The sequence below is a fragment of the Notechis scutatus genome, chromosome 12 (genome assembly GCF_049901735.1).
Source record: "Notechis scutatus isolate UNSWTSFEM ecotype Mainland chromosome 12, rNotScu1.2, whole genome shotgun sequence".
Classification (NCBI taxonomy): Eukaryota; Metazoa; Chordata; class Lepidosauria; order Squamata; family Elapidae; genus Notechis; species Notechis scutatus.
This window is the reverse complement of record NC_142020.1, coordinates 8135359-8163296: the sequence shown is the minus strand read 5'-3', so window position 1 is coordinate 8163296 and position 27938 is coordinate 8135359. Positions and strand designations below refer to the sequence as shown.

General features: G+C 45.3%; 2 protein-coding genes across 2 annotated transcripts in view; both read left to right on the top strand.

Moving 5' to 3' along the window:
- JMJD8 (jumonji domain containing 8) overlaps window positions 1-27938 on the top strand; it is a 209175-nt gene that overhangs the window by 141762 nt on the left and 39475 nt on the right. The window lies entirely within an intron of this gene.
- Window positions 9159-24014, top strand: WDR24 (WD repeat domain 24). Its single transcript, XM_026680710.2, has 10 exons — window positions 9159-9382; window positions 11230-11751; window positions 14076-14253; window positions 15749-16430; window positions 18164-18279; window positions 20287-20408; window positions 21116-21220; window positions 21675-22012; window positions 22370-22554; window positions 23454-24014. The coding sequence occupies exons 2-10, from the start codon at window positions 11271-11273 to the stop codon at window positions 23620-23622; spliced, it is 2376 nt and encodes a 791-aa protein (XP_026536495.1). The 5' UTR covers window positions 9159-9382; window positions 11230-11270; the 3' UTR covers window positions 23623-24014.

The following is a 27938-nucleotide window of genomic DNA, read 5'->3' as shown; positions in this document are numbered from 1 at the left end:
AGGTTTCAAAGATTATCATGCATGAAAAGCGCTGGGGTGACGGGAGGGTGTGGGGGGTGACGGGGAAAAAACTCCATTTATTTGTGAATCTTCTACAAAGGGGCCATCGATCTGTCTTCCAATCACATCTTCACTTGGGCTAGTTGATTCACACAATACTTTTGAGGACCGGTCTCTCCATACAAGTCTCTACCACCCAGTCCAACTTTGATGGGCCTCCTACGTTGGATGACCAACCCTCATGTCATTTCAACTGATGTGCTTGGACGTGGCCTCCTCCGCTGCCATTTTGAACACACACACACTCGCCGACAAATTTCGGTTAACAGCTGCTTTCTTTAAATATATACATGATCACGATGTGTACAAACATGAAGGTTTTGTTGCCGTGGCATCTCTGTAAAGCTTTAAGATGATGATGATGATGATGTACAATTTCCTGATTTTGTTTGGTTTGGTTTGGTTTGGTTTGGTCTGTTTCCCCAACTTAATATCCTCTGGAAATCCATGGTTGTTAGCAGAAGGTGTGACAATGAGTTTGGAGGTGAGGAGGATGCAGTTCCAGATACTGGTGTAGGCCAATGTTTTTCAAACTTGTCAGAAGGTCACATAAGGGGATCCCATGACCCCAGCACACTGCATAAACATTGTCATAAACACACACCAGTTGCCAAGCATTCGAATTTTGATCACATGACTGTGAGGATGCTGCAATGGTCATAAGTGTGAAAAACAGTCCTTGGTCATTTTTTTTTCAGTGCTGTTGTTAACTTCGGTCACTAAACGAATGGCTGTTAAGTCGAGGACTACCTGTACAACGAAAGACAGGTTGCACAAGTACGAAACATCTGCAGTAGAGTAAAAAAAAAAAATTCAAGATGAATGCGGCTGCCATCTTGATTTTTCAGGCCGGCCGTCCACTTCCACATGGGCCCCTCTGGGTAAGATGCTTGAGAGAATGCAGAAGAAAAAGCCATTTGAGCAGAGTGCCTTTTGAAAGGGTGCATATATTTTTTATTTTCTTCTAAAGGAGAGGGGTGCTAGCAAAAAATCCACCCCAAAATGTTTATTTATTTATTTATTTGTAGTTATTTATTTACTGAGGTATTTACTTACTTGTTTTGGACCAGAATTTTGTGGGAATTGCTCTCTCTCTCTCTCTCTCTTGCTGGAGTCAATATTTTATTACCGGAAGGAGTAGAGTCAGTCAAATCCAGGCAGGACCACTTGCTGCTTGTTTATTTTTATTTTACTTAGGGAGTTTATATTGCTGCCTATTCACACATGGCGACTCTAGGCGGCTTACAGAATATATTGTTGTTATGTTCAATGGCACTTTTTTCTGGATCAACAATAATGGGATATTTTAGCTTAGGGTTACAATGAGAGCATAGGAGTGGGGTGGTTATGAGCATTGAGATGGGATTCCAGATGTTCTTGGGTCAGGTTTTGTTTCTATTCAGCTGGCCAAAAAGATATGCCCTCTCATCTTCTGTGAATATTAACAGCATGTTATTGATGACATTATGTATATAGTTATGTAAGAATCTAATTGACTTTCAGATTGATTAGACTGCACAGTCCTGACCTCTTATGAGATAGGAGCAGCTAGCCCTATAAAAATTTCCCAATATATTTTTTTAAAAAATTATATATCGTCAAGGTAGCATCTCCTCTTAGAAACCGCACAAGGTTTTTGCAACTCGGCCTCTTTAAGAGGCATGCACTTCAATTCCCAGAATTCCCCAACTGACATGTGGGCTGAGGAATCCTGGGAGTTGAAGTTCATGCCTCTTAAAGTGGCCGAGTTGCAAAAACGGTGATATTGAGACATACTCAATATTGCCAAATTAACAAAGTTCTGAAACTGGCACTCAACCCCTGAGCTCTTCCTAAAATGATATTAAAGAGGCACTTTTGTGATTTTTTTTCAACTTATTGCAAGGGGAAAGGATTGCAGTTCTCGGCACAGTTTCTGCCAGTGTTCTGAATCTCTTTAAGTTCAACCCTCTGCATCTCTGTACAAAAATATCATGCAGTCGTGGTGAGAAAGGCCAGGCCAAAGATTTCAATTTTCAGATATCCTCTTTTGAGCATCCCCGTATCTGCTTCCCATATTTTGGCATGGTCTCAACTTCTTTTCAAAGGCGGCCGTGCTTTCCAAAGGATTGCAACGGCCTTCGAATTTGGACGGTCCGAGACACAAAAGTGCTCTCCTGTTAAAGTCCAGCTGCAGAATGGACCCAAGGGAGATGTCTTAACATATTGTATAAAGCCAGATACAGGTAGTCCTCGACTTACGACCACAATCGAGCCCAACATTTCTGTTGGTAAGTGAAACATTTGTTAAGGGAGTTTCGCCCGATTTTATGGCCTTTCTTGACTCGGTTGTAAAGTGAACCATTGCAGTTGTTAAGTTAGTAAGGCAGTTGTTAAGTGAATTTGGCTTCCCCCAAGACTTTGCCTATCAGTAGGTCGCAAAGGGGATCACATGACCCCAGGACACTGCGACCGTCATAAATATGAGCCAGTTGCCAAGCATCTGAATTTTAATCATGTGACCGCAGGGATGCTACAATGGTCCTAAATGTGAAAACAGACATAAGTCGCTTTTTTTAGGGCCGTTGTAACTTTGAACAGTGGCTAAATGAACTGTTGTAAGTTGAGGACTACCTCTATTAAGGTTGGGATTTCAGTAAGTAATCCAAGGCAAATGGTTTTACCTGCTTTTCTTTATTAATATTTATTTATTAAGTTTTGATGTCGCTCATCTCCCTTACAAGGTTGATTCTTGTATTGTATGGCATGCCAGCCAGCAATTTACACTTATTTTACTTGATGGACTGGATACCCCAGGTAAAGGATGCGGTCTTACACCCGGGGGAATAATATATCGGTGTTGCTGCTTACTCACCTTAGGGTGTTACCTATTTGCAGCCCACCTGGTCAGCCAGCTACACAAATAGCAACTGTAGCAGTGAGGATATTACAATGGCTGGTTTACCTGTGCAAGAGTTTTAAACTTTATTCCAGGCTCAGCAGCTGTTTAAAAAAAATATTATTCCCCAAATGTCTAGAGGAAAAACTCTTGCGAAAAGAAATTAGGGTATCCTGCTGAGATAAACTTGTGCCTATAAGAAATGGGATCAGGAAATGGTTTTCATAGAAATGTCACCTGGGGAAGCTGTTGGGAGGATGGAAATTTATCAAACAAGAGATCCAGTTAAGGAGAAATTTCTTGGCAGTGAGGAATATTAACCAGTGGTTGCCTCTAGAAGTTATAGATGCTCCATCACTGGAGGTTTTCAAGAAGAAATTGAGCAGGAGATCTCCAAGCTCTTTTCCAACTCTGTTGTTCTGTATTAAAAGGAAGAGAAGTTGACTTAAAGTCACTGATTTTCTAAAACGAAGAATGCACACAGTTCTAGGGAGTGAACTCCATTTTCTGCAAGAGTTCCACCAAGATCTTGGTCCAAAGACAGGGCACACAATCCCTTGGGGTTATTTTCATTTTTGTTTTATCTTTCTCTGGGCAAGTTCTCCTAGCCGAAACAGGACCTGCCCATTTCCACCCATTTTGCACAAGAGACCTTTCTCGAGAATTGTGTTCCAGAAGTCTCTTCAGCACCCCTGTTTAAAGTGTCCGCTGGTCCAAAGTATTATTTAAAGCTACTGAAAGAAGCTGTGATATTTCAGATTGCTATTTAGAAAAGGAAAAAAAAGGGAGGGGGGAATTCTGAAAACCATTTTCTTATTGTACATACAAGCCTCCTTCTCCTGTATATTCTGAAGATATAATCTTATATTTGGTAAGTGTTTCTTGTGCTATTTTATCATGTGATCTGTTTATAAAAATATATATTAAAAAAATTAAAAACACAAACCGTCTGGTGCTGGGATTCTTTTTATGCCTCTGTGGTATGTGTGTATTTAATTGCACATTATATATGACAATTGTTTTTCCAACAGAAGTTTCTAATTCACCTTAGAACAGGGGTTCCCAACCTGGGGGGGGGGGTGCAAGATGATATTCCAGAGGGTATGAAAACTTGGGTTTAGAAGTTTCAAAAACTCAAACCGCATCTGTGCGGAGTATAAATGCATGATAAATAAGGCATTGCAACAGAGCGCCTATCCCAGGGGTGGGCAAACTTTTTGGCTCGGGGGCCTCATTGACTTTTAAAATTTGACAGATGGGCTGCCACCTGGTGTCGAAATGCCTGTCATTACAAGTCAAAATCAAATGAATGCAATCATTCAATCATTCACATCAAACCTTAATTCTGTACCAATCTTCGGCGGGCCGGTTTAAAAAGACCAACGGGCCGGATGTGGCCCACGGGCCGTAGTTTGCCCACCCCGGCCTATCCTGTGTCAGTCATACAGCATTTGTTGCATCCCCTTGGAAAAGGCAAAACTTTTGCAAAACTTGACCTAGCCCAGGCATATCAACAATTGCCAGTGGACGATACCACTGCATAGGCACAGACCATCGTAACTCACAGAGGGGCATTTAAATGCCATCGATTGCGTGGCACCAGGACTGTTCCAAAGCCTAATAGAACACCTAAAGGGAATTCCAGGGGTGGTGCCTTACTTTGATGATGTCTTCATGTCCACAAACAACAGAGAACAATTAATTCACTGATTAAGAATAGTCCTGAGTCAGTTTCAGAAAGCCAGACTTAAAGTTAAAAAAGAAAAATGCCAAATAGCAGTCCCTCAAGTCAAATTTCTGGGGTATTTAATTGACAGGTCAGGCATTCACCCTACCAAGAGGAAACTCAAAGCTATTAAGGAAGCCCCTACCCCAAAGAATCAAACAGACCTCCAGGCATTCCTAGGCCTTTTAAACTTTTACAGTATTTTTCTGTCACAGAAGGCGACCGTTGCTGAACCGCTACACACTCAATAAAAAGGCGAACTGGACCTGGGGTCACAAAGAAGCATCTGCATTCGAACTCTTAACCTCTCAAAGCGTTCTAGTGTGATACAATGAGACTCTGCCCCTTATATTAACCTGTGACGCCTTCCCATTTGGCCTAGAAGCTGTTCTCAGTCACTGGATGCCAAATGGCAATGAGGCGCCAATTGCCTTTTATTCAAAAACTTTATCTAAAGCCAAACAGACCTACAGCCAGCTGGACAAGGAAGCGCTGGCTGCAGTGGTGGGGGGTAAAGCAGTTCCATGAGTACCTATACGGAAGGGACTTTGACCTGATCACTGACCACAAACCTCTCTTAGAAATCATAGCGGGGGGGGGGGGGGCTGCCCAACCCCAGCCATACTGTCTCCACGAATGACAAGATGGATAGTTTTCCTGGCAGCCTATAAGTACCAGCTGGTCCATCAGCTGGGCAAAGCTATCGACCACACAGACGACCTCAGCCAGTGCCCACTCCCAGAATCCGTTGAAGACCCTACCCCAATCACACCCATTCTTCTTATCGACATGGCCCTGTCATGTTGGCTAAGATCACGAGACATTCAGCCAAAGACAAAACTTTGGCCCGAATTTTGAACTGAGTGTGGAGGAGTTGGTCAAATGGATAAATGGGAAGTGATTTCAAACCGTTTAAGACACATCAACTTGAACTGTCTGTGTTAAAAGGTGTTTGTTATGGGGGGATAGAGTTGTGATACCACAAACATTAAGGAAGCCAGTACTACAAACGTTGCACGTGGTTCACCCTGGCATTGTCAGAATGAAGGCATTAGCTAGGAGTTATGTTTGGTGGCTGGGTATGGATAAGGACATAGAAGACTGGGTTGCGACATGCCAGCCCTGTCAGGAACCCAGGCCGGCTCCTCCCAAGGCACCCAACAAGGGGATGGGAGACCCCAAAATCACCATGGTCTCAAATACACATGGATTCTGCAGGGCGATACAGGGCCAAACATTCTTGATAGAGGTAGATACGTATTCCAAGTGGCTTGAAATAATAATCATGCCCACTACTATGGCAGAAGCGGTTATTAAAGTGCTGAGGAGTTCTCAACACATTTGAAGCTTTCCTAGCAGGGCAAGGAATCCGCCATGCCTTGGCAGTGCCATTCCACCTGGCCACCAATGATCAGGCGAAGAGGATGGTGCAGTCAACCAAAGAGGCATTGGCTGCATGGGTCCAGGGAATTGGCAAGCGAAAATTGATAAGTGAATCCCCACAAAGCACATAACACCTAGCGTTACCACAAATTGAAGCCCAGCAGAATTGCTAATGGGTCGTAAGCTAAGGTCCCAACTGGACAGGTTGCACCCCAATTATAATGCAGAGGCACCTCTCAATTCAAGCAATCCCCGGGTATTTGCCATTGGGGATTTAGTCTATGCCCGAAATTGTACCGGGGGCACAACCTGGGTTCTGGCAGAAATAGTCAACGTAACAGGTCCCCGATCATACCGAGTAAAATTAGACGACGGTATAATCTGGAGAAGGCACATCAACCAACTCCAGGGACACCTAGGATGCTCCGTCCTAAAACAGAAATGGAACTGGCCGTAACAACTACAGACCCTATCACAAACTCAGGAAACTCAGGAAATTCAGAAAGCTCAGAAAATCAAAATAGAAACACACCTACACTAAGCTCAAACCCGAACCAGGAATGTACACACTTACCTGAAGAACCAAGAATCCAGTGAAGAGTTTCCAGGAACCCGGTTCCGGTGGAATTGGCCACACCCCAGGACAAGTTCCAGGTGATTCCATTGGCCGACTCCGGAGCAGCAGCAGACCTGACTGTTCAGGTCATCGCCACAGATACAAGTGAGCTGCGTAGGTCCAGTCGCACCCTCCATAGGCCCGTCTACCTGCATGACTAAGTTAAGCCCTATGATCGGTCAACGCTCCTTCCAGGAGGGGAGGGGTGTTAGATATGTTAAAAAGGGAGTAAAGTCTCATTTCATTGGTCTGATTTCCTGGTGGGAAATTGGAGGAACGCCAGTGGCTGAACTGCCTGGACAGCTCCCTTTAAAAGAGGGAGCTGCCAGGAGCAAAGCCCTTCTTGTACAAATAAAGAGCTGTGTTCACTACTCCACTTGTCCTGCCTCTTCAATCAACCCTCTACTTTACAAAGAAGATTGGACTTGTGAGAATGTAATGATTCCAGGCTGATTCCTCTCTTGACTCCACCCCCAGACTCTGCTGTCCTTCTCCTGCAGTATTAGCAAAATAAAAGCTTTGCTAAAATACTATACATACACACACACACACACGTGTGTATTATCACCATATTGGATTCAGGGTTTTTTAAAACCACATTTTTTTTTTACAATGGTGTGATGTTGTTGGTTATGTTTAAAATAGAGTGTCTGTTGCATCACACTTTATAAATATCAAACCACAATTTTCTGCGAGTTCTAATTGCCTGACTGACCACTAATGACCACAAACCTAACCATTAATGCAGAGGGAAAGCTAAGCTGAAAGCTTGCTAATTAATGGCGGCTACACTAAAAAAGATCTTGCTATGTTCAGGAGCCCTAGGGTAAAATGTTTATTAATATTCAGACTGCTTAACAGTCTTCCACAATCCATACAATTATAAACTTACAATTTGTCATTGTGAGGAGCTCCAGAAAAGCAGGGATTCTGGGCAAGCAAAAATCCCACCTACTGACTGGTTTTGTGCCACAGGATTATTAACAGAGAAATATTTGCAGACATTTCTTTTGTGTTTTTGTACTGCATGACAAATTTAATCTTTCTTTATACTTATTTAACCTGATCTGCAAATCTGGTTCTTTCAGTTTCTTGTTTATTTATTTTAGGGGGCTTCTCTGCTGCTTCAAATGGTCAGTGAATTTTTGGGATTATATTTCTGTCCATGGGTTTAAGATTCAAGGAATTGTTTGAATTGGTAATAGTGGCGAATGTCTGTAGGAGATTGATTTGTCTGAATCCATAAACTGGGACGGCTCATTTCTGCTTGTTGTGTGAATGCCGTTCCTGAGCACCCTCACTGGGTCAAATGGCTATACCAAGATTTCTTAACTCCGATTACTCTTAATATGTGCCAATTACTGTGTTAAGATGAGCAGCCAATAAATTTAATAAAACAATTCCTAGGTATATCCCAGCTTTTTTTGAGGTCCATACATCTCAAACTGTTGTCAAGGTTACAAACCATGGGTCTACAGTTGGCAACTTTAAGAATTCTGGAAGTTGAAGTCCACAAGTCTTAAAGTTGCCAGGTTTGGGGGGCCTTTGGTCTACATCATTGGGGGCCTCTGGTCTTGTTTGGTTTTAATTCAGCCCAAAGCATGAAACTGGCTATATCCTGGCCATCATAGCTTATGATTGATCACCCATAATTGATTCAATAAAATCAAATTGAGCTGCATTGGATAAATATGCCCCAAGCATAATTAGCAATTTTATTTAAATGCATTTGTACGTTATGTATATATATATATTTGTACATACACATATACACAAAAATTATTTTTATAATTGCATAATTATCATTGGGCAATTATATTATAGGTGCTGCCCAGAGTCACAAGCCTGAGATGGATAGATTAGATAGATAGATAAAATAGATTAGATTAGATTAGATGGAGGGGGGGGGGGGGGGGGGGGGCGGGGGGGGGGGGGGGGGGGGGGGGCCCGGGTGGGCGGGGGCGGGGGGGGGGGGGGGGGGGGGGGGGGGGGGGGGGGGGGGGGGGGGGCCCCGGGGGGGGGGGGGGGTTTTTGAACCCCCCTGCGGGGCCTGTGCAGTTTTGGCCAGCGTTGGGTCGTGGGGCGCTGGGGGGGTTGGGGGGAGGCTCTGGTTTTGGCGCAGCAACAGGCGCGCCCGCCGGGTGGGGTGTAGGGCTGGCGGGGGGGGCGGAGGGGGTGGTGGGCGGGGGGGGTGGGCGCAGCCGGCACGGCTGAGGGGGTGGGGCGGGGCTGGGCCCGAGCCCCCGGGGCCTCCGGGGGGGGGGGAGGGGGGTGGGGGGGCGTTTTGGCCCCGGTTGTGTTGTAGTGATGTTGTGATTGATGGATAGATAGATAGTCAGACAGATAATAACGTTTCTGACAACTGGTACTGCACTGCTAGCTTTCTACTGGAATCTTTCTATGGATCAATCCAACGCAAACTCGAGAAATGCCGCCGCCCCCGCCTCGAGTTCTGCGATGGTATGATCCACCCTGTTCCACAACCTCCCTACGTCACGTTTCCAGAGGGGAGGGGGGAGGAGGAGGAAGGGAAGCGGCCGGGAAATGACGGCCTCCGGCTTCCTAAGCCCTGAAAGGCCTGACGGGTAATCCAAGATGGCGGGCGAGCCTTGGCCCGATTTGGGCCGAACGGGAGGGATTACGGCTGTCCCTCGGCGAGGCAGCCCGGCGGCTTCGGGTCTGCTCCGGTGCGGAAGACCGGTGGAGACCATCGCGTGAGGTGAGGAGGAGAGAAAGTCGCCTCGAGGGAAGCGTGGCTAGGACTGAGTACGGGGGTTGCTGCTTCGAAAGCCGGGGCCGGAAGTACTCTCTCCCTCGGAAACCCCGTCGAGATCTTGTTTGCTAGACCGGCCCCGCGCGTGCCCTTCTATAGAAAAGGACCCTCAATGCATGCGCATAAGCATGGAGTCATAGCAACCCCCGTTCATTTATTTAAATGCTATTTAAAATAAAATATATTTTCGTTTTGGACCAGAACCACGGATTTGCACGTCAAAAATCGCCCCCTATTTTCTCCCTTGCCTTTTAGCCAGTAGCAATCTTGGTGATGGTTTTCTTTTTTAGGCAGGCACACGAGTTTGTAAGATACACACACATTTTGCAACCTATAGCAATTTTCTGCTCTTAATTCTTGCTTTTATACACCATTTTTTAAAAGGCAATCAGTGGTTTGAGGGATTCCTTTGCATTGCATAGATTTCTTGGAAATAGTTGAGAGTGGAAGTGCATTCAGGTGGTCCTTGACTAAAAACCATTTGTTTAATGACCATTTGAAGCAGAGGTCTTTGAACTTGACAGCTTTAAGACTTGTGGACTTCAACTCCCAGAATTCCTCCTCCAGTCATGTTAGCTCAGGAATTCTGGGAGTTGAAGTCCACAAGTCTTAAACTTGTCAAGTTTTTTTTTAAAAAAATAAAGTTTTATTTGGGTTTTCACACACAAAATACAAGTAAAACATCTTTTTTGAAAATAGCATGGTCCCGGGTTGAACTTCTTTATACAGACACAAAACTCAATTTCATGCTCCTTTTTGTATTCTATTCCATATCTTATACTATTTTACATTTTCTATATAGTTTTTCCCCTCTTTTAATTTTCTCAATTTTATTTTGATTATCTCATCTCAATTCAAATCATTATATTTATACTTTTGTCTGTTCTGTTTCAATTTCATATTATCTTTTCTCATTAAACAAATTTTCTCCTGTAGTTACTAATTGGACTATGACACCTTTATATCTTTTATTTACATCCATTCAACTCTTATTTAAACTTCAATATATACCTTAAGTTTATGACCTTCAATATAATACATAATACATAACTTCTAATCGAATTCTGCTTGGCACATTCTGTTTGACCCAGTCAATCAAAACTTTCTCTTCTTATCTTCCTCCTGCACATTCTTTTCTGGTCGAGTTCTTCTTTGTGGTGGCCATTTCTGACCACCGCTGCAACCGCCTTCGGGAAAGGGAGTAATGGCCAGCTGGGGAGGAGAGATGCTCAACCCTGCTGGCAGTTTCCCCCCTCTTCACCACCTCTACGGGGTGGCTTAGCCCCGAAACCAGCCGGCTCGGGGCGCTCCAGCGGCGAGCACGGATCGAAGCCTCGCAGAGACGAGGTTTTGGTCAGTCCCTGAAGAAGCTCAAACCGGAAGTCCTTAAACTTGCCAAGTTTGAAGACCCTTGATTTGAAGTTACAACAGCACTGAAAAAAAGTAACTCATGATCGGTTTCCACACTTATGACCATTGCAGCAGCATCCTTGTCACCTGTTCAAAATTCAAACACTTGGCAAGTGGCATGTACTTATGACGGTTGCACTGTCCCGGGGTCATGTGATCACCATTAGTAACATTCCCAGACGGCTTCCAACAAGTCAATGAGGGAAGCCAGATTTGTTTAAGGACCACATGATTCTTTGAACAACTCCAGTGATTCACTGAACAACTGGCAAAAAAAGGTTGTAAAATTGGGCCAAACTCACTTTAACAACTGTCTTGTTTAGCAATGAGTTGCAGTTTGTCGCAGATTGCTTTTAATATTGCGATGTTGCTTTGTGTTTCAGCTGCTCCTGGTTTAGACAAACCTTTGGATTTGTAGGGCGCCATGGAGAAAATGGCCAGGGTGACCACCGCTCTTGGTGGCAACACGATCACTGGACGGACCATGTGCTGTCACCTGGACGCCCCTTCTAATGCCATCAGCGTGTGCCGGGACGCTGCTCAGGTGGTAGTGGCCGGGCGCAACATTTTCAAGATCTACTCCATCGAAGAAGACCAGTTTGTTGAAAAACTCAACTTGCGTGTCGGCCGCAAACCATCCCTGAACTTCAGCTGTGCCGACGTGGTGTGGCACCAGATGGATGAGAATTTGCTGGCCACCGCAGCCACGAATGGGGTGGTGGTGACGTGGAACCTTGGCAAGCCCTCTCGGAACAAACAGGACCAGCTTTTCATGGAGCACAAGCGAACCGTGAACAAGGTGTGCTTTCACCCTACTGAGGTCTATATGCTCCTCAGCGGGTCTCAGGATGGCTACATGAAGTGCTTCGACCTACGGAAAAAAGATTCCGTCAGCACATTCTCAGGTAAAGAGCCATGTTTGGGAATCGATGATTTTCTTATAAGTAGAATAGGATGGGGTGGAATCATCTTACATTGCTGAGAAAGACAGAAATGGAGCAGCATGGTGGTCTAAGAGGTGGAGCTCTCTCCTCACCATCAGGAGGCTGTGAGTTCCATCCTTGGCAGCAGCAGATGTTTATCTCTCTGGGCGCAATGAGTAATTGTCTGCTGTGAACCCCACATAGGCGCTGGGAAGGGCATCCGGCCAGTAAACGCTTGAGCTCTGACCAGTCACCCCGACTCAACCCCGATGCAAGGGATTACAGGGTCTTTTAAAAAACCCTGAAAAGGACAGAAATGCCCTAAAAGGCTTTTGAAAGCAAATTCATAGATGTTCAGGTGGTTATAGACATTGCAAAGTCTTCATTTGAATATTCAAGGGGTTTTCACAAAGAGGAGCACCTGAGGGGCAGGATAAGAAGAAGTAATGGGTGGAAGCTTCTTAAAGAGAGATCCAACCTACAGCTAGGAAGAAAATTTTTTGAGAACAATTAATGGGATGGCTTACCTCCAGAAGTTGTGGGTGTTTCATCACTGGGAGTTTTCAAAAATAGATTGGACCACCATTTGACTGGTCTGGTATGACATCTCCTACCTTGAGCAGGAGGCTGGACTAGAAGACCTCTGAGGTCCCTTCCAGCCCTATGTTCTATGTATTCTTCCGACTTCTTTTATAGCAGATGTAAATGAAACGTACATCAAACTCTTTCTCTAAGATTACATCCTAATGTTCGTTTTTAAAATAGTTTATTAGTATTACCGATGATCAAATCCATGTATCATAATTTCCCCATTTTCTATTTTGTGCAAAAAGCCCTTTTGGAAATGACCTTGTTATGAGGAGGCTTCACTTCCCATAATCCCCAGCGCCCAGGCTGGCTAGGAGATTATAAGACACTGGAGCCTAACACATTTGGAGGAGCCCCAGATTGCGGACAGAAACCTGTTTTCAGAGGGGAAAACACTACCTGGGTGGTTTACCAGGTAGAATAGCGCAACTTGCCAACTTTAAGACTTGGCATGGCTGAAATATTTAGTTGGCTATAATGCCAGAAGGATATGATAAAGGGACTGTATATTGACAGCTGCAAGGATTGTATTTGCACAATACTGGAAAAATGAGAACACCCCATCAGATGAGGATGTAATTCAGAAAATACTAGACTGTGCAGAGATGGATAGATTGACATTAAGGGCAAAGAAGACACAGAATATTACTTAACATGGAACAGATTTTACAAGTGGTTAGAGATCAGAGGTAGAAATTAGGTGAAGAAAGATCATTGCTATGTATGAATTAAATACAAAGAGAGTTGATAATTATAAACACGTTGATATAATTAACAGAAGCGTAAATAAGCTAATACAAAGAGAAATTTAGCTAAAACTAGTTTGTTACACTATTATTACTGCTATCAGTTATTGTGATGACCCAGGGTGGGATACAAAAGCAACAAAATCACAAAAACAGGTGAAGTCCCTTTAATTCCTTCAACTTGGCTTTAAAGGTCCAATTATCATTGACCCCCACAAACAGTTGCGAAAAGGAAGAACTTCCCTTCAAACTCAAAATACATATAAATTATAAATAGAAAAAAAAACACTGAAGAATTAATGAGACAAGGCAGGATAAGGGCTTGAAGACGTCCACAGATATCGAAATACACACACTGGGAAGGACGGCAGAACTCAGATAAGAACGGACAGACTAGAAATATTTTCATGCTTTGCAGCAGTGGCCCACATGCAGTTTGTCCTTTTAAACAGTCCTCACAGCTACAGCCCATGAAGGGGATCAAGGCCCTTTCCTCCCCCATAGACCACGCCATTCACGTTTCTCCCTTATCTGCTCCTCCCTGTGTGCCCTAGGATGAAGAGGGGATGGGCCTAGGTCTTCCTGTGAATGCCCAGCCGGCCTGTGCCCTTCCCCAGCCTCCTCCACAACCTCCGGAGCCACACTCCCACTCCCTGTCGGCTGTTCCTCCTCTCCCTTAGAGTCAGATTCTAACAGGGGCATGACAGATATATATGTTGATACTTCTGTTTTGTTTTTCCTTTGCTTTTTCGTAAAATGTTATGCCCTGACAATACACTGTATTCAAAATGTTTATGAATACACTGTATTCAAAATGTTTATGAATAAAAATAAAACATTTAAAAAAAAAAAAAAAGACTTGGCATGGCTGGCTGGGGAATTCTGGGAGTCGAAGTCCACAAGTCTTAAAGCGGCCAAGTTTGGAGAGCCCTGAAGTAGATCAACCCCATGTGTGCTTTCTGCCTCCTTCAGGTCAGTCGGAGAGCGTGCGTGACGTCCAGTTTAGTATCCGCGACTACTTCACCTTTGCTGCCACCTTTGAAAACGGCAATGTTCAACTGTGGGATATCCGCCGGCCTGACCGCTATGAGAGGATGTTCACGGCCCACAACGGACCTGTGTTCTGTTGCGATTGGCATCCAGAGGACAGGTACGAACACGTGTGTGTCTGTCTGTCTTTTCTGCCTCGGGTGCTTTTCTGTGCTTGCCTTGTTTTCTAGCACCTTCTGACAGAGCAATCTAGGGTTCCACTTTCGGAAGCTTCTTCAGTTTCCCCTCCACCGTGTGCAACAACTCTCTGCAAAGCATTTTGTGTGGAAAGTCACGTGGTCCTTCGATTTTTAAGTATCATTTTTTTGCCCCTTCTAACAGTTTGCAGGTAGTCCTTGACTTACAACCGTTATTGGGAATTAGACTTTCTGCCGTAGGTTGTTGCTTGGTTGGCCTAGATTTTACCATTTTTAGGGCAGTTTGTTAAGCAGATCAACATGATTGTTAAGCAAATCACGCAGATATTAAATCTTGTTTTGGGATTACATTTTGGGTGATCGGCAGCCAGCTCACCATTACAACCATTTGCAAGATCCTGTGGTCACAGGATCACAGTTTGCAATGTTTTTTGCTATGTTTCCAAAGTTTACTTCTGATTTCCAGCAACAAACCCTCCAATGATGAAAATTAATTACCCTAATAAACGCCGTAAAAAAAGAAAAAACATTGGGTCTGGTCACATGATGCTTTGACTTATGACCATAATGACTTATCATAATTCCTGACTCAATTGTGGTCATAAGTCAAGGACGAGCTATAGCACCTGGAAGACAGCTAGTTCTGAAGTCCTATTGCACCAACTTAGAGATTGTGGCTGAACTGTTTTATTTATAAGAGCCATGGTGGCGCAGTGGTTAGAGTGCAGTACTGCAGGCTATTTCTGCTGATGGCCGGCTGGCAGCAGTTTTGCAGTTCAGTCCTGACCGGCTCAAGGTTGACTCCACCTTCCATCCTTCAAAGATGGGCAAAATGAGGACCTAGATTGTTGGGGGCCATAAGCTGACTCTGTAAACTGCTTAGAGGGGGTTGTAAATAGCACTTGGCAATAACCCTTAGACTTATATACTGCTTTACAGTGCTTTCCAGCCCTCTCTAAGCAGTTTTACGGAGTCAGCCTATTGCTCCCAACAATCTGGGTCCTCATTTTGCCCACCTTGGAAGGATGGAAGGCTGAGTCAACCTTGAGTCATCAGGATCAAACTCCTGACTGTGGGCAGAGTCAGCCTGCAATATTGCATTCTAACCACTGTGCACCATGGAAGGAAGGAAGGAAGGAAGGAAGGACAATAGCAATAGCACTTACATACCGCTTCATAGAGCTTTCCAGCCCTCTCTAAGTGGTTTACAGAGTCATCCTCTTGCCCCCAACAATTTTGGGTCCTCATTTTACCCACCTCAGAAGGATGGAAGGCTGAGTCAACCTTGAACCTGGTGGGATTCGAACTGCCAAATTGCAGGCAGCTGGCAGTCAGCAGAAGTGGCCTGCAGTACTGCACTCTAACCACTGTGCCACCAAGGCATGAAGTACTGAAGCAGTATATAAGTCTAAGTGCTATTCGTCTCATAAATTCTTAAATGCATTTCCCTTCCATTAGAGGCTGGTTGGCCACCGGCGGCCGAGATAAGATGGTGAAAGTCTGGGACATGAGCACCAACCGGGCCAAAGAGATCTACTGCGTGCAAACGATTGCCTCCGTAGCCCGGGTCAAGTGGAGGCCCGAGTGCAAGCACCACATCGCCACCTGCTCGATGATGGTGGACCACAACATCTACGTGTGGGACATCCGGCGGCCCTTCATCCCGTCCGCCATGTTCGAGGAGCACAAAGACGTCACCACTGGGATCGTCTGGCGCCACCTACACGACCCCTACTTCCTCCTCTCGGGATCCAAGGACAGCACCCTTTACCAGCACATCTTCAAGGATGCCAGCCAGCCGATCGAGCGGGCCAACCCGGAGGGCCTCTGCTACAGCCTCTTCGGAGACCTGGCGTTTGCAGCCAAGGAGAGCCTCATTTCCTCCGACTCGAACCGGAAGCCCTACCTCGGCGACCGCCGCCATCCCATCTTCTTCAAGCGGAAGCTGGACCCCGCCGAGCAGTTTGAGTTCATCTCTTCCTCCAGCGCCCTCAGCGTCTTCGAGGCCGACGCAGGGTGCGACGCCAGCAGCATGGATTGGTTTGTGCGAACGGCCAGGCAGTACTTGCTGACCGGGAGGCCGCTGGCCGAGCTGTGTGATCACAACGCCAAAGTAGCCAAAGAGCTTAAGCGCAACCAGGTAACGCTCCATCTCTTCATATAACAGATTAACAGAGTTGGAAGGGACCTTGTAGGTTGTCTAGTCCAATCCCCCGCCCGCCCAAGCAGGAGACCCTACCCCATTTCTGACAGATGGCAGTCCAAGCTCTTCTTAAAATATGTTTCCGTTCAGGACTTCATCCTCTTAGGGAGGACTTTCCCAACCTTAGGTGCAGACTTCAAGGGATAGTTAGGACTGCAGAAAAAACAACTGCAACCAGCCCGCCTTCCATTGAGGGTCCATATAATGCACAAACCAGAAAGAGGGCTGAGAAAATGTCTAGAGACCCCTCATGCCCTGGACATAAAGTGTTTCAAGTCCTCCCCTCTGGTCATTACTACAGGGCATTGCTTGCCAAAACAGCTAGAGACAAAATAATTTTTCCCCTGTGCCATCACTCGGCTAAACACCTAATTCCCACAGCACTGTCTTAAAGATATTTACTCATGCAATAAGGCTGTATTGCTGTTATCTTTCTCCTCCTTTCTCATCTTTTCTCACCTCTCCTTTCCTACCATCATCATCTTCTTGGTATCTTATAATTTATCACTTTTTGTTTGTATCTTATGACTAATGATTGTAATTCTGCTTTCTGATCTATGACCTATCACTTCATTGTTGTGTCTGTATGTATACACTGAGAGCTTCTGTACTGGAGACAAATTCCTTGTGTGTCCAATCACAGTTGGCCAATCAAGCTATTCCATTCCGTTCCAGATTCTATTCTATTCTATTCCATTCCATTCCATTCCATTCCTTCTTTATTCTATCCATTCCATTCATTATTCCATTCCATTCATTATTCCATTCCATTCATTATTCCATTCCATTCATTATTCCATTCCATTCATTCTCTATTCCATTCCATTCCTTATTCTATCCTATCCTATTTCTATTCCATTCCATTCCATTCCTTCTCTATTCTATTCTATTCTATTCTATTCTATTCTGTTCTGTTCTGTTCTGTTCTGTTCTATTCTATTCTATTCTATTCTATTCTATTCTATTCTATTCTATTCTATTCTATTCTATTCCATTCCATTCCATTCCATTCCATTCCATTCCATTCATTCTTTATTCCATTCCATTCCTTATTCTATCCTATCCTATCCTATCCTATCCTATCCTATCCTATCCTATCCTATCCTATCCCATCCCATCCCATTCTCCATTCCAGAATTCCTTTGCCAGCATGGGAGTTAAAACCCACACATCTTAAAAGTGGCTGAGGTTGAGAGAGACTGCTAGAGCAGTGATCCCCAACCTTTGACGCCGCGACCCGGTACCGGCATCAGCTGGGCGCCGCGGCCCGGCACGGCATCAACTGGGCGCCGCCATCTTTTGACGAAAAGTGCTTCCGGTGACCTCACCGAAGCACTTTTTCGTCAAAAAGATGGCGGCGCAGCCTTCGCGTGAGCTTTTTCGGGTAGAAATGGCTTTCTACCCGGAAAAGCTCACCGAGCGTTAGCGCTGCCATCTTTTTGATGAAAAAGTGCTTCCGGTGAGCTTTCTACCGGAAAAGCTCACCGAAGCACTTTTACCAAAAAAGATGGCGGCGCCAGCAACCAGCGGCCCGGTAAGACTTGTTCCAGCGGACGGTACGGTCCGCGGACCGGCGGTTGGGGACCCCTGTGCTAGAGGATTGGCTTACAGTCCTTCGATTGACAGACTTAGCTGGTGGTTTCTAAGCTTCTTCTGTTCTTTTTCTCCAGGTTGCTCAGACGTGGACCATGCTCCGCATTATTTATTCAAGCCCTAACACCGTCCCTGCCACGAACCTCAACCACAGCCTGGGGAAGAGTAGCTCGAGCCTTCCACTCATGAACAGGTAAAGAGAAGGGGAGGGGCCTGCCTTGTGGGGACATGTGCAGTCAAGGGTGACTTGGGGCAAATCCAGGTGAGACAAATCCCGGAGCCTTGTAGCCCCCACTTAGATTAGGAATCTGGGAGCTTAAGATCACCCATCTTAAAAGTGGTCAACGTTGTGAAACGTTGCCCTTAAAGATTTTCTGGAACAACCAATCCGGGGCGGTCAGGAAATATCACAAAACGTTAAATCACATAATCCCGGCCCTAAATTCAAAGCTATTGCTGATTAGTCTGTATGTGTTTGTAATGATGATATCCCAATGCGGATGAGCCTTAGTTCTTGGTCATTTTTATATTAAATATGGAATATCATGAGCATTCTTGGCTGCCCCCATTATTTTTGATTTGGGTTGTTTTTGCTGTTTTTCTTCAGCTGGGCTGCCCAGTCACGTATATAACATCGGTGGCCCTGCAAAATTATTGTTATAGTTGAGTGATGGCCAACCTTTTGTTGTGCACCCCGCCCCCTTGCCTGCACTGCACATGCGCGCACCCCAGAGCTGACTTTTGGCCCGTTTGAAGCCCTTTTCGTTCTCCCAGAGGCTCGAGGGAAGCCTCTACAGCAGGGGTGTCCAACCTTGGCAACTTTAAGACTTGTGGACTTGAACTCCCAGAATTCTGGGAGTTTAAGACTTGTGGACTTCAACTCCCAGAATTCTGGGAGTTGAAGTCCACAAGTCTTAAAGTTGCCAAGGTTGGACACCCCTGCTCTACAGCTTTGGGAGGCTGAAAATGGGCCCGTTTTGGCACGTCTGGTATTTCCGGAAGTCCTGTTTTTCGGCCTCCCAAGGCTGCAGAGGCTTCCCTCAAGTAGGAGGCATGTGCAGTACAGGTAAGTTTGGCTGTGGCTCGCGTGCCCACACAAATGGCTCTTCATACCCTCTGCATAGTCACCCAGATGTTCAGACATTTGGCTGACTATGCAATGGATTTGGCATTTTCGTTCGCCTATTGACTCCTTCCCAAGGACCTGTTGCTGTGGCTACGTGAGATTTACAATATAGTCCTCAATTTATGACCACAGATGAGCCCAAAATTTACATTGCCATGTGAAAAATTTGGTAAGTGAATCTGTCCCATTTTACGACTTTTCTTGCCACTTTTGTCGAGTGAATCCCTGCAGTTATTAAATTAGTAATACGATTTTTAAGTAAATCTGGCTTCCCCACTGACTTGGCTTCTCAGAAGGTTGCAAAATACGTCCAGAGCACTGCAGCTGTCATAAACATGAGTCCGTTAGCAAGCATCTGAATGTAAATCACATGACCATAGCAGTGGTGTGATTCAAATTTTGTTAATTGTGGGCATGACTTGGTGGGTGTGGTTTGGTTTGGTGGGCATGGCAGGGAAGGATACTGTAAAATCCCCCTTCCCTCCCCACCCCACTAACCTGCTTTCCAGCTCCCTTCTCCTGTGCAGGGCAATCAAAGGAGACCCAGCCGATCAGCTGGGACTCAATGGGAGGCAGAGAATAGAAGGGGTTGGCGGGGCCAGTCAGAGGTGGGATTTGTTGGCTCTCCTAAACTACTCAAAATTTCCGCTACTGGTTCTCCAGAATTGGTCAGAACCTGCTGAATACCACCTCTGGATCATGCTGCAATGGCCATAACTGTGAAAAAGACAGTTTTCATTGCCATTGTTAGTCAACACTAAATGAACTGTTGTAAGAGGAGTGCTACCTATATATGCTGCCCAACTCCCAGCAACTCTGGGCAGCTTACACATAGTTAAAAACATGAAAACTAGAAAAGGACTAGAAAGCAAACAAAAAAATAGCAAAGATAGGAACAAAGGAAAAAAAAAGAAAAGAAATTAAGTGAAATCAACAGATAGCTCAGCCGGTGACAAACTCGGAATTAAAAAACAATCGCCCGTAGCCCAAATTGCAAGGATTGCAGACCTAGAGAAGGATACGGGAAGGACAATTTTACTATGGACTATTCAGCATTTTCTGCTTCTCTCCCAGCTTTAACTTGAAAGATATTCCCTCTGGAATAGGCACTGAGTCGCGGCTGGAGAGGACCAAAGGGGAGAACCGTCCCGAAGCCATTCTCATGGATTCCTCCTCAACTCTGATCAATAACGATGGTGAGCAGACCTGAAAGGGGATGGACAGCGGTACAAGGGATATATATTCAGTCCAGGCAAAAGATGGAAGCAAGGAAGCCAGAATACTGGTAGTCCTTGACTTAAGTCCACAATTGCGATCAGAATTGATGCTGCCAAGCAAGGCGGTTGCGAAGTGAGCCGAAGATCTCCTTTTAGTGTCTAGGGCAGGGGTCGGCAACCCACGGCTCTAGAGCCGCATGTGGCTCTTTTATCTCTCTGCTGCGGCTCCCTGTCGCCGGTCGGCTCCCCAATTGATAGCGCTTTCGGTTAGGACAGGTAGAGGAAAAAGGATGCCATGCTAGGAAGAAACTCTATGGTGGGGGGAACCGGACTTCCGGTCGGCTCCAGAATGGAACGGAAGGCTTCCGGTTAGGCTCTTTTGAGTGTTTTAAGGTTGCCGGCCCCTGGTCTAAGATATGGAACAACAGATCCATGCTGGATAAAGGCAGAATCTCTTAAGTAGCCAATCGTTTCAACAGCAAACCTCGGAGAAAGGAGTGAACTTCTCTTCGTTGCTTTTGTTCAAGTGGCACCTAGGCTGACACTAGACTTCCGTTGATCAGAGGTGCTTCAATCTGAACTCCTGCACTGAACAGGAAGCTGAACTCTGTGGCCAAAACAGCCTGATCCAACTCTATGACTCTACTCATAAGCGTCTTTTTCTTTTTCTTTTCCTGGATGTCCAGAGAACGAGGAGACAGAAGGAAGTGACGTTCCTGCCGATTATCTCCTGGGCGATGTGGAAGCCGATGAAGATGATCTGTACATGATGGACCACGAGAATCCTCACAGTGAGTGCCTGTCCTGCACTGTAATGCCTGCCTAATCTGTTTGTTTTTCTTTTCTTTTTCTCCTTTTGCAGAGTGGCGAGATTGGAGAAGGGATTGCAAGAGAGTAAGCAGGCACTCAATGGGGGAATACAAGGCTGTTTTTCAAGCATGCTCATGGCTGCTGGGTGCCAATGCATTGCTTTCTATGCGTATTCTCTGTTGTGTGCCTGCTTGCTCTCCTCTAATCCCTTTCTCTCCACTGAACGTAAATAAAAACGTTAATTCTGATTTTGTTCCTTATTCAGTGCTCGGTGAGCACTCCAAAGGGTAGAAGCAGTTAGGAGGCAAACAAAATATGACAATGTGAAACCAGTTCATTTTATAATCTATATATATAATATATTATATAGGAGGAGAGAATGGAGTGGTTTGGGTCAGCTTGCTTTCTCCTTCATGGTTCCGTGTCTTCCTGCAGCCGAAGAACAAGAGTACATCCTTCCCCAGGAAGCCTTTCCTTTACGCCACGAGATCGTAGACAACCCCTCTGCCCTGGACCACCTGCAGGATAAAGCCGACTCGCCCCACGTCAGTGGCAACGAGGCGGAGACCGTGTCTCTCACCCCGGTGGAATCCTTTTCCCTCATTTCCATTTCACACTCCCTCTACGAGAATCGCCTGCCCGCTGATTTCTTCAGCCCTATCGTTCACGACATGCTGCTCTTCTACGCCGAGCAGGGAGATGTCCAGATGGCCGTGTCGGTCCTGATTGTGCTGGGAGATCGCATCAAGAAGGGAATTGATGACCAGACACAGGTACCTATAGGCACAGCTGGCAGTCAAGCACCAGCTAAGTCCCCTGTGCCAGTAGAGGGCGCTAGAGAAAGCCCACCGTAAGAGTGAGCCAGCTTGCTAAGAGCCCGAAGTGCAGTGCAGTCCTGTAAGCCTGGAAGGAGAATGGTCTAGCTGTTGGAACTCCGGGACTCGATCGTCAGTTAGCTTTGGATTCAGTCCGTTGTAGCAACTTCCGATGCTCACTAAGCGATTGGTCATTCAGCGAGGATGACCTGTCAGCCGCACAAGCGCTTTGGAGCCTTAAGGGGGGGAAAAGATGGCGCGGCGGCTTCTGTAGTTCGGGATGCCATGATATCATTGTCATTTGATTCCTCCCAGGAACATTGGTACATGTCGTACATTGACCTCCTGCAGCGTTTCCAGTTGTGGAACATCTCCAACGAAGTGATCAAACTGAGCACCTGCAGGGCCATCCACTGCCTCAACCAAGCCTCCACCACCCTGCACATCAACTGCAGCAGCTGCAAGCGGCCGATGAGCAACAAGGGATGGATCTGTGACCGGTGAGAAGCTCCCAGGCTGTCGACAACGCAGCATCCTTCCTACTGAAAGCAGGAGAGCAAGAGGAGATAGGAATTAGGCAACCTGTGATGATCTCACTTCTTTGGGATGTCCCAATCGTAGCCCAGGGAGCCTCCCTCATAACCTGGAGGCCGAAGTGGGACTTCCACCTGTCAGTGAGGGGGGTCAGGTGCCTGGATTCAGGACTGTCCATTAAGCTACAGTTCAGAAGATTGATTGCTCCACCCTATACCCAAGAATTTAGTTAACTACAGTTCAGTGTTAGATGGGCACTAAATAAGGGTCAACGGAATTCAAAAGAGGTTGGATTGAGATTGTTTGTGGGAATGTAATGACTCCAGGTTATGACTCTCTCAACTCTCTTAAAGAGAGGGAGGGAGAGAGGGAGGGAGGGAGGGAGAGAGAAAGAGGGAGAAAAAGAGAGAGAAAAGGGAGAGAAAGGAAAAAAGAGAAAGAAAGAAAAAGAGAAAGAGGAAAAAGAAAGAGAGAAAGAGGGAGAAAAAGAGAGAGAGAAAGGGAGAGAAAGGGAAAAAGAGAAAGAGAAAGAAAGAGAAAGAAAGAAAAAGAGAAAGAGGAAAAAGAAAGGGAGAAAAAGAGAGAGAACGGGAGAGAAAGGGAAAAAGAGAAAGAAAAAGAGAAAGAGGAAAAAGAAAGAGAAAGGGAGAAAAAGAGAGAGAAAGGGAGAGAAAGGGAAAAAGAAAGAAAGAGAAAGAGGAAAAAGAGAGAAAGAAAGAGAAAGAGAGAAAGAGGAAAGAAAGAGAGAACAGATCAAGTAGCAGGCTGAGCTTCATAGCTGAAGAAAGATTGAAATCTCGCTCTTGCTGGAGGCTCTTCCCACCTGTGTCCTTCAGCTGCGTTTCTCCTTTGTGCTCTTTTTCAGGTGCAGGCAGTGTGCCAGCATGTGTGCTGTGTGCCACCATGTGGTCAAGGGCCTCTTTGTCTGGTGCCAGGGCTGCAGCCACGGTGGTCACCTGCAACATATCATGAAATGGCTGGAAACCAGCTCCCATTGTCCTACAGGATGTGGTCACCTTTGTGAATACACCTGAATTTAAGAGAACGTCAATGTCTACTGGGCTACAAATTCCTGGGGGCTGCCTAGAACTGAGAACCTCACTTTTTGGGGGAGGGTGGAGGGAAGAGGGGAGAAAGGGAGAGATTATAGTCACCGTGGTTGCTGATCTAGATAGCTGCTGTGAAACCTCACCAGGTTGGAAGCTGCAAAATGGGCCGTGGTTTTTCTGCTTCCTGTGGGGGGAAAAACAACACAGCCACATGTTCAGGAGATTCTGCTAGGAAAAAAAAAATCACTTAACTATTTTTTCCTAGTCTCCTGCTGTGGAGGCAGTTTGTTCTATACAAAACCTGTTTTATTAGCCAGGATGGCTTCAGAAAGTTACAAGCAGTTCTTTTTATACCAAATTAAACAAAGTGAAATTTACCGCTTTCTCATTTTGCATTTGCAAAACTTTTCTGTATAAAGGCTTCTAAATAATTGGACAGCTGCCGGACAGGATTGAGGCTCTCTCCTCAAAAATATGAGACACCAGAATTTATATTTTGCTGAACTTGGGCCAAAAATTAAAATTTCCAGCTCGCAGCTGGAGAAGGTATGATTGGGCTGGACAAGAGGGGGTTTGATATTTTATTGAAATCGTTTTAGGATTTCATGCAGAGTAACTAAACAAGAGCATTTGATCTGATGAGATGAACTTTAGAGATCCTCCATTCTCAGCAAGCTTCTACAGTTTTTAAAAGGAAAAACGTACTGAGTTCTGTACTGTGTTCTTACCAAACTTTTTTAAAAAATAAGTCCATCTGATCTAACAGAATTTAATCTTGGGTGCAGAGAATTACAGCCTTACCCTTCCTAGGTCAGTGTTCCAGGACCTCAGGAACTTTTAAGATGTGTGGATTTCAACTCCCTGAACTCCCTAGCCAGCAACAGGGGAATTCTGGGAATAACAGAAGAACAAGAGTTGGATCCTGTGGATCTTCTAGTCCAACCTAGTTTTCCATGCTCTTCTTAAAATCTTCCTGTGACGCGGTACCCATAACTTATGGAGGCAAGTTGTACCACTGATTAAATGTTCACTGTCAGGACATTTCTCCTTAGTTTTAAGTTGGATCTCTCCTTGATTGGTTTCCATCCATTGCTTCTTGTCTTCTTGCCTTCAGGTGTTTTGGAAAATAGTTTTACTCCCTCTTCTTTGTGGCAGCCCCTCAAATATTGGAACACTGCCATCATTTCATCTCTGGTCCTTTTCTTTTCACTAGACTAGCCATACCTAATTCATTCAACCATTCTTCGAATGTTTTAGCCTCTTCTCTGCACTCTTTCAAAATCTTTTTTTATTTTTTTTGGTAATGGGATGACCAAAACTGAATATAGTATTCTAGATGTGGTCTTATTAAAGCTTCGTAAAACGGTACTAGTGCTTCACATAATCTCAAGTCTTATCACTCTGTTAATGCAACCTAGGATTGCATTGGCTTTTCTGGCAGCTGCCACACACTGCTGGTTCATTGAAATGATTGTCCACTAGCACTCCAAGATCCTCTCACAAGTCACTGCTATTGTGCCAGGTTTCACCCAGTCTGTACCTGTACTTTTGATTTTTCTTGCCTAAGCGTGAGATCTTTTCTTTACATTGAATTTAATTTTGCTAGATAGAGGGCCTATCTATCAAGTCTATCGAGTGTCAGGATTCCGGCAGTTACCCCCATTTAAATCATGAGTCTTGAGCCAAACTTCCAAAACTTAAAAAGGATTTATTGGGAGTTAACATGCAGGCACTGCCTGGCTGTAGCCAACTCTGAGACACATCATTCATAACTTCGGGCTCTAGGGGGGGGGGGGGGGGGGGGGGGGGGGGGGGGGGGGGGGGGGGGGGGGTTGGGGGGGGGGGGGGGTGGGGGGGGGGGGGGGGGTTTGTTGGGGGGGGGGGGGGGGTTTTTTTGGGGGGGTTGGTGGGGGGTGGGGGGGGGGGGGGGGGGGGGGGGTTGTGGTTGGGGGGGGGGGGGGGGGGTGGGGGGTTGGGGGGGGGGGGGGGGGGGGGGGGGGGGGGGGTTTGGGGGGGGGGGGGGGGGGGGGGGGGGGGGGGTGTTGGGGGGGGGGGGGGGGGGGGGGGGGGGGTCATCTAGTTACTATCTTTGAAAAACATTTATGGACTACACTTTTGGTTTTGCAAACTAATACACTGCACCTCCTCCCTTTCTGTTGGCAACTCTAAAAAGAGTCAACATTATGAGTCAACATTGAGATCTAACTGGATCTTGAATGTATCATCTGGGGTATTGGCTATTCCTGCCGTCTTAGTATTGTTAGGGAGTTGAAGCCCACACATCTTAAAAGTGGCGAAGGTTGTGAAACACTATGTTGAGGTATTAAAGTCAGTTAAAGAATGTCACGACTTGGTCCTCTGGATCTCCATTTTTCCAAAGCTGCTGGCTCAAACGGATTTATTTACAATGCCACAAAAGGGCATTGATAAGAATTGTTCGTTTTCAAACTGCTCTTTTCATCTTCAAAACACTTGGATTGCTCTGTCAAACCTCACCGCTCAGTAAATCAGGCGGAAAATGGATTTTGCTTTCCAGCCTTTTAAAACCAAGGACGTTGTTTTTAATTGCTTTCGCATGCATGCTTTTCTCCTTCAGTTTCATCATACCCACGTCTCGTCTTTTAAAAAGATTTTTCTGCTTTTGGGTCAGAAGACCTGCTATCTTCCGGACAGTAGAAACAGCAGAAGATGACATTTAAGAGACAGCTGTGCATTCAGTGTACGGATATTTCTATGCGGTGCCCAGTTTTAGCACTATTTGGTGATGCATGCATCCTTTCAATTATCAAATTTGAAATACCACCAGGGCAGTGAAGCATGTGCACATATTATGAAGAGCAAAAAAGGGGGGGCTTTAAAATGATTTAGAAAAAGCTACTCCTACCAAAGCCACAGAAGGCAAGACAAGAAACAATGGGTAGAAATTAATCAAGAAGAGAAGCAAACTAGAATGAAGGAGAAATTTCCTAACAGTGAGAACAATTAATCAGTGGGGAGGCTTGCCTTCAGAAGTTGTGGGTGCCCCATCGCTGGAGGTTTTTAAGAAGAAACGACAACCATTTGTCTGAAATAGTACAGGATTTCCTGCTTGAGTAGGGTTGGCTACACCCAGGCAGTGCCGGCATGTTAACTCCCAATAAATCCTTTTTAAGTTTTGGACGTTTGTCTTGAGACTCGTGATTTAAATAGGGGTAACTGCCGGAATCCTGACATTTGATAGACTTGATAGATAGGTCTCTTCCAACTCTGTCCACTCTGTTAAGATCTACCACAAACCTTGCCATAGCTCACACTGATGTGCCATCTTGGATGAGCTGCACTACCTGAGCCACTTGTGTGGGTTGTAGACTCCGTCTCATGCTACCACTAGAGTGAAAGCACCGCCAGCATTCAAAAGTGACCAAACCATCAGCCAGAAAGCATAGGAACTGAGAAGTGGTCTGTGGTCACCACCTGCAGAACCACTCCTTTATTGGGGATGTCTTGCTAACTGTCTCTGCTTTCCACCTGTTGTCTATTCCATTTGCACAACAGCATATGAAATTGATTGTCAATCAGTGTTGCTACCTAAGTGGACAGTTTGATTTCACAGAAGTGCGATTGACTTGGAGTTACATCGTGTTGTTTAAGTGTTCCCTTTATTTTTTTGAGCAGTGTATTTAAGTTCAAAAGGTTCTGTGAAGGATGAAAATGGAAGAATATCTACCATTAACATATAGGTACATTTAAACATTCATCATTAAGACTGAAGTAGCATCGTAAAAATTTGGTTAACGATATTCAGTTCAGAATTGGAAAATCCTGTGTCTTGATTATTTTTATTCAAAATATTTAAAATACAAACTAAAAAAAAACGTTGGTTAGATTGTTGTTTACTGTTAGGGTATTTGTGTTGATAGTTACTTGTTTACTTGATCGTAAGCAAGTGACACAATTCATACCCCAATCAAGGAACTTTCCAAAAAGACAAACAATCCAACAGTAAACAACAGCCTGATTAAGGAAACACCAATATAGAATTAGCATATATAAAAAAGAGTAAACTCCACTTCCTTCTAGCACTGATGATATTACTTTGTTAGGTAATGAAATGTCTGCAAGAAAACAACCAAGCTCAGAAAAACACCAAGGACCCCACAGTCATCCTCCTCCTCCATTCCACACACCCCACTCCCATCTAGGGCTGATGATGTTACCTAGTTTGGGTAATGAAATGTCTGCAAGAAAACCACCAAACTCAGACAGCACCAAGGACCCCACAGTTCAACCCTGAACTTCAAACCTTCTCTTCTATCCGTAAA

Coding starts and splice junctions, on each gene's coding strand:
- WDR24 (XM_026680710.2), top strand. CDS start 11,271: ATGGAGAAAATGGCCAGGGTGACCACCGCTCTTGGTGGCAACACGATC. Junction 11,752..14,075: donor TTCCGTCAGCACATTCTCAG/GTAAAGAGCCAT, acceptor TGCCTCCTTCAG/GTCAGTCGGAGAGCGTGCGT. Junction 22,555..23,453: donor AAGGGATGGATCTGTGACCG/GTGAGAAGCTCC, acceptor GCTCTTTTTCAG/GTGCAGGCAGTGTGCCAGCA.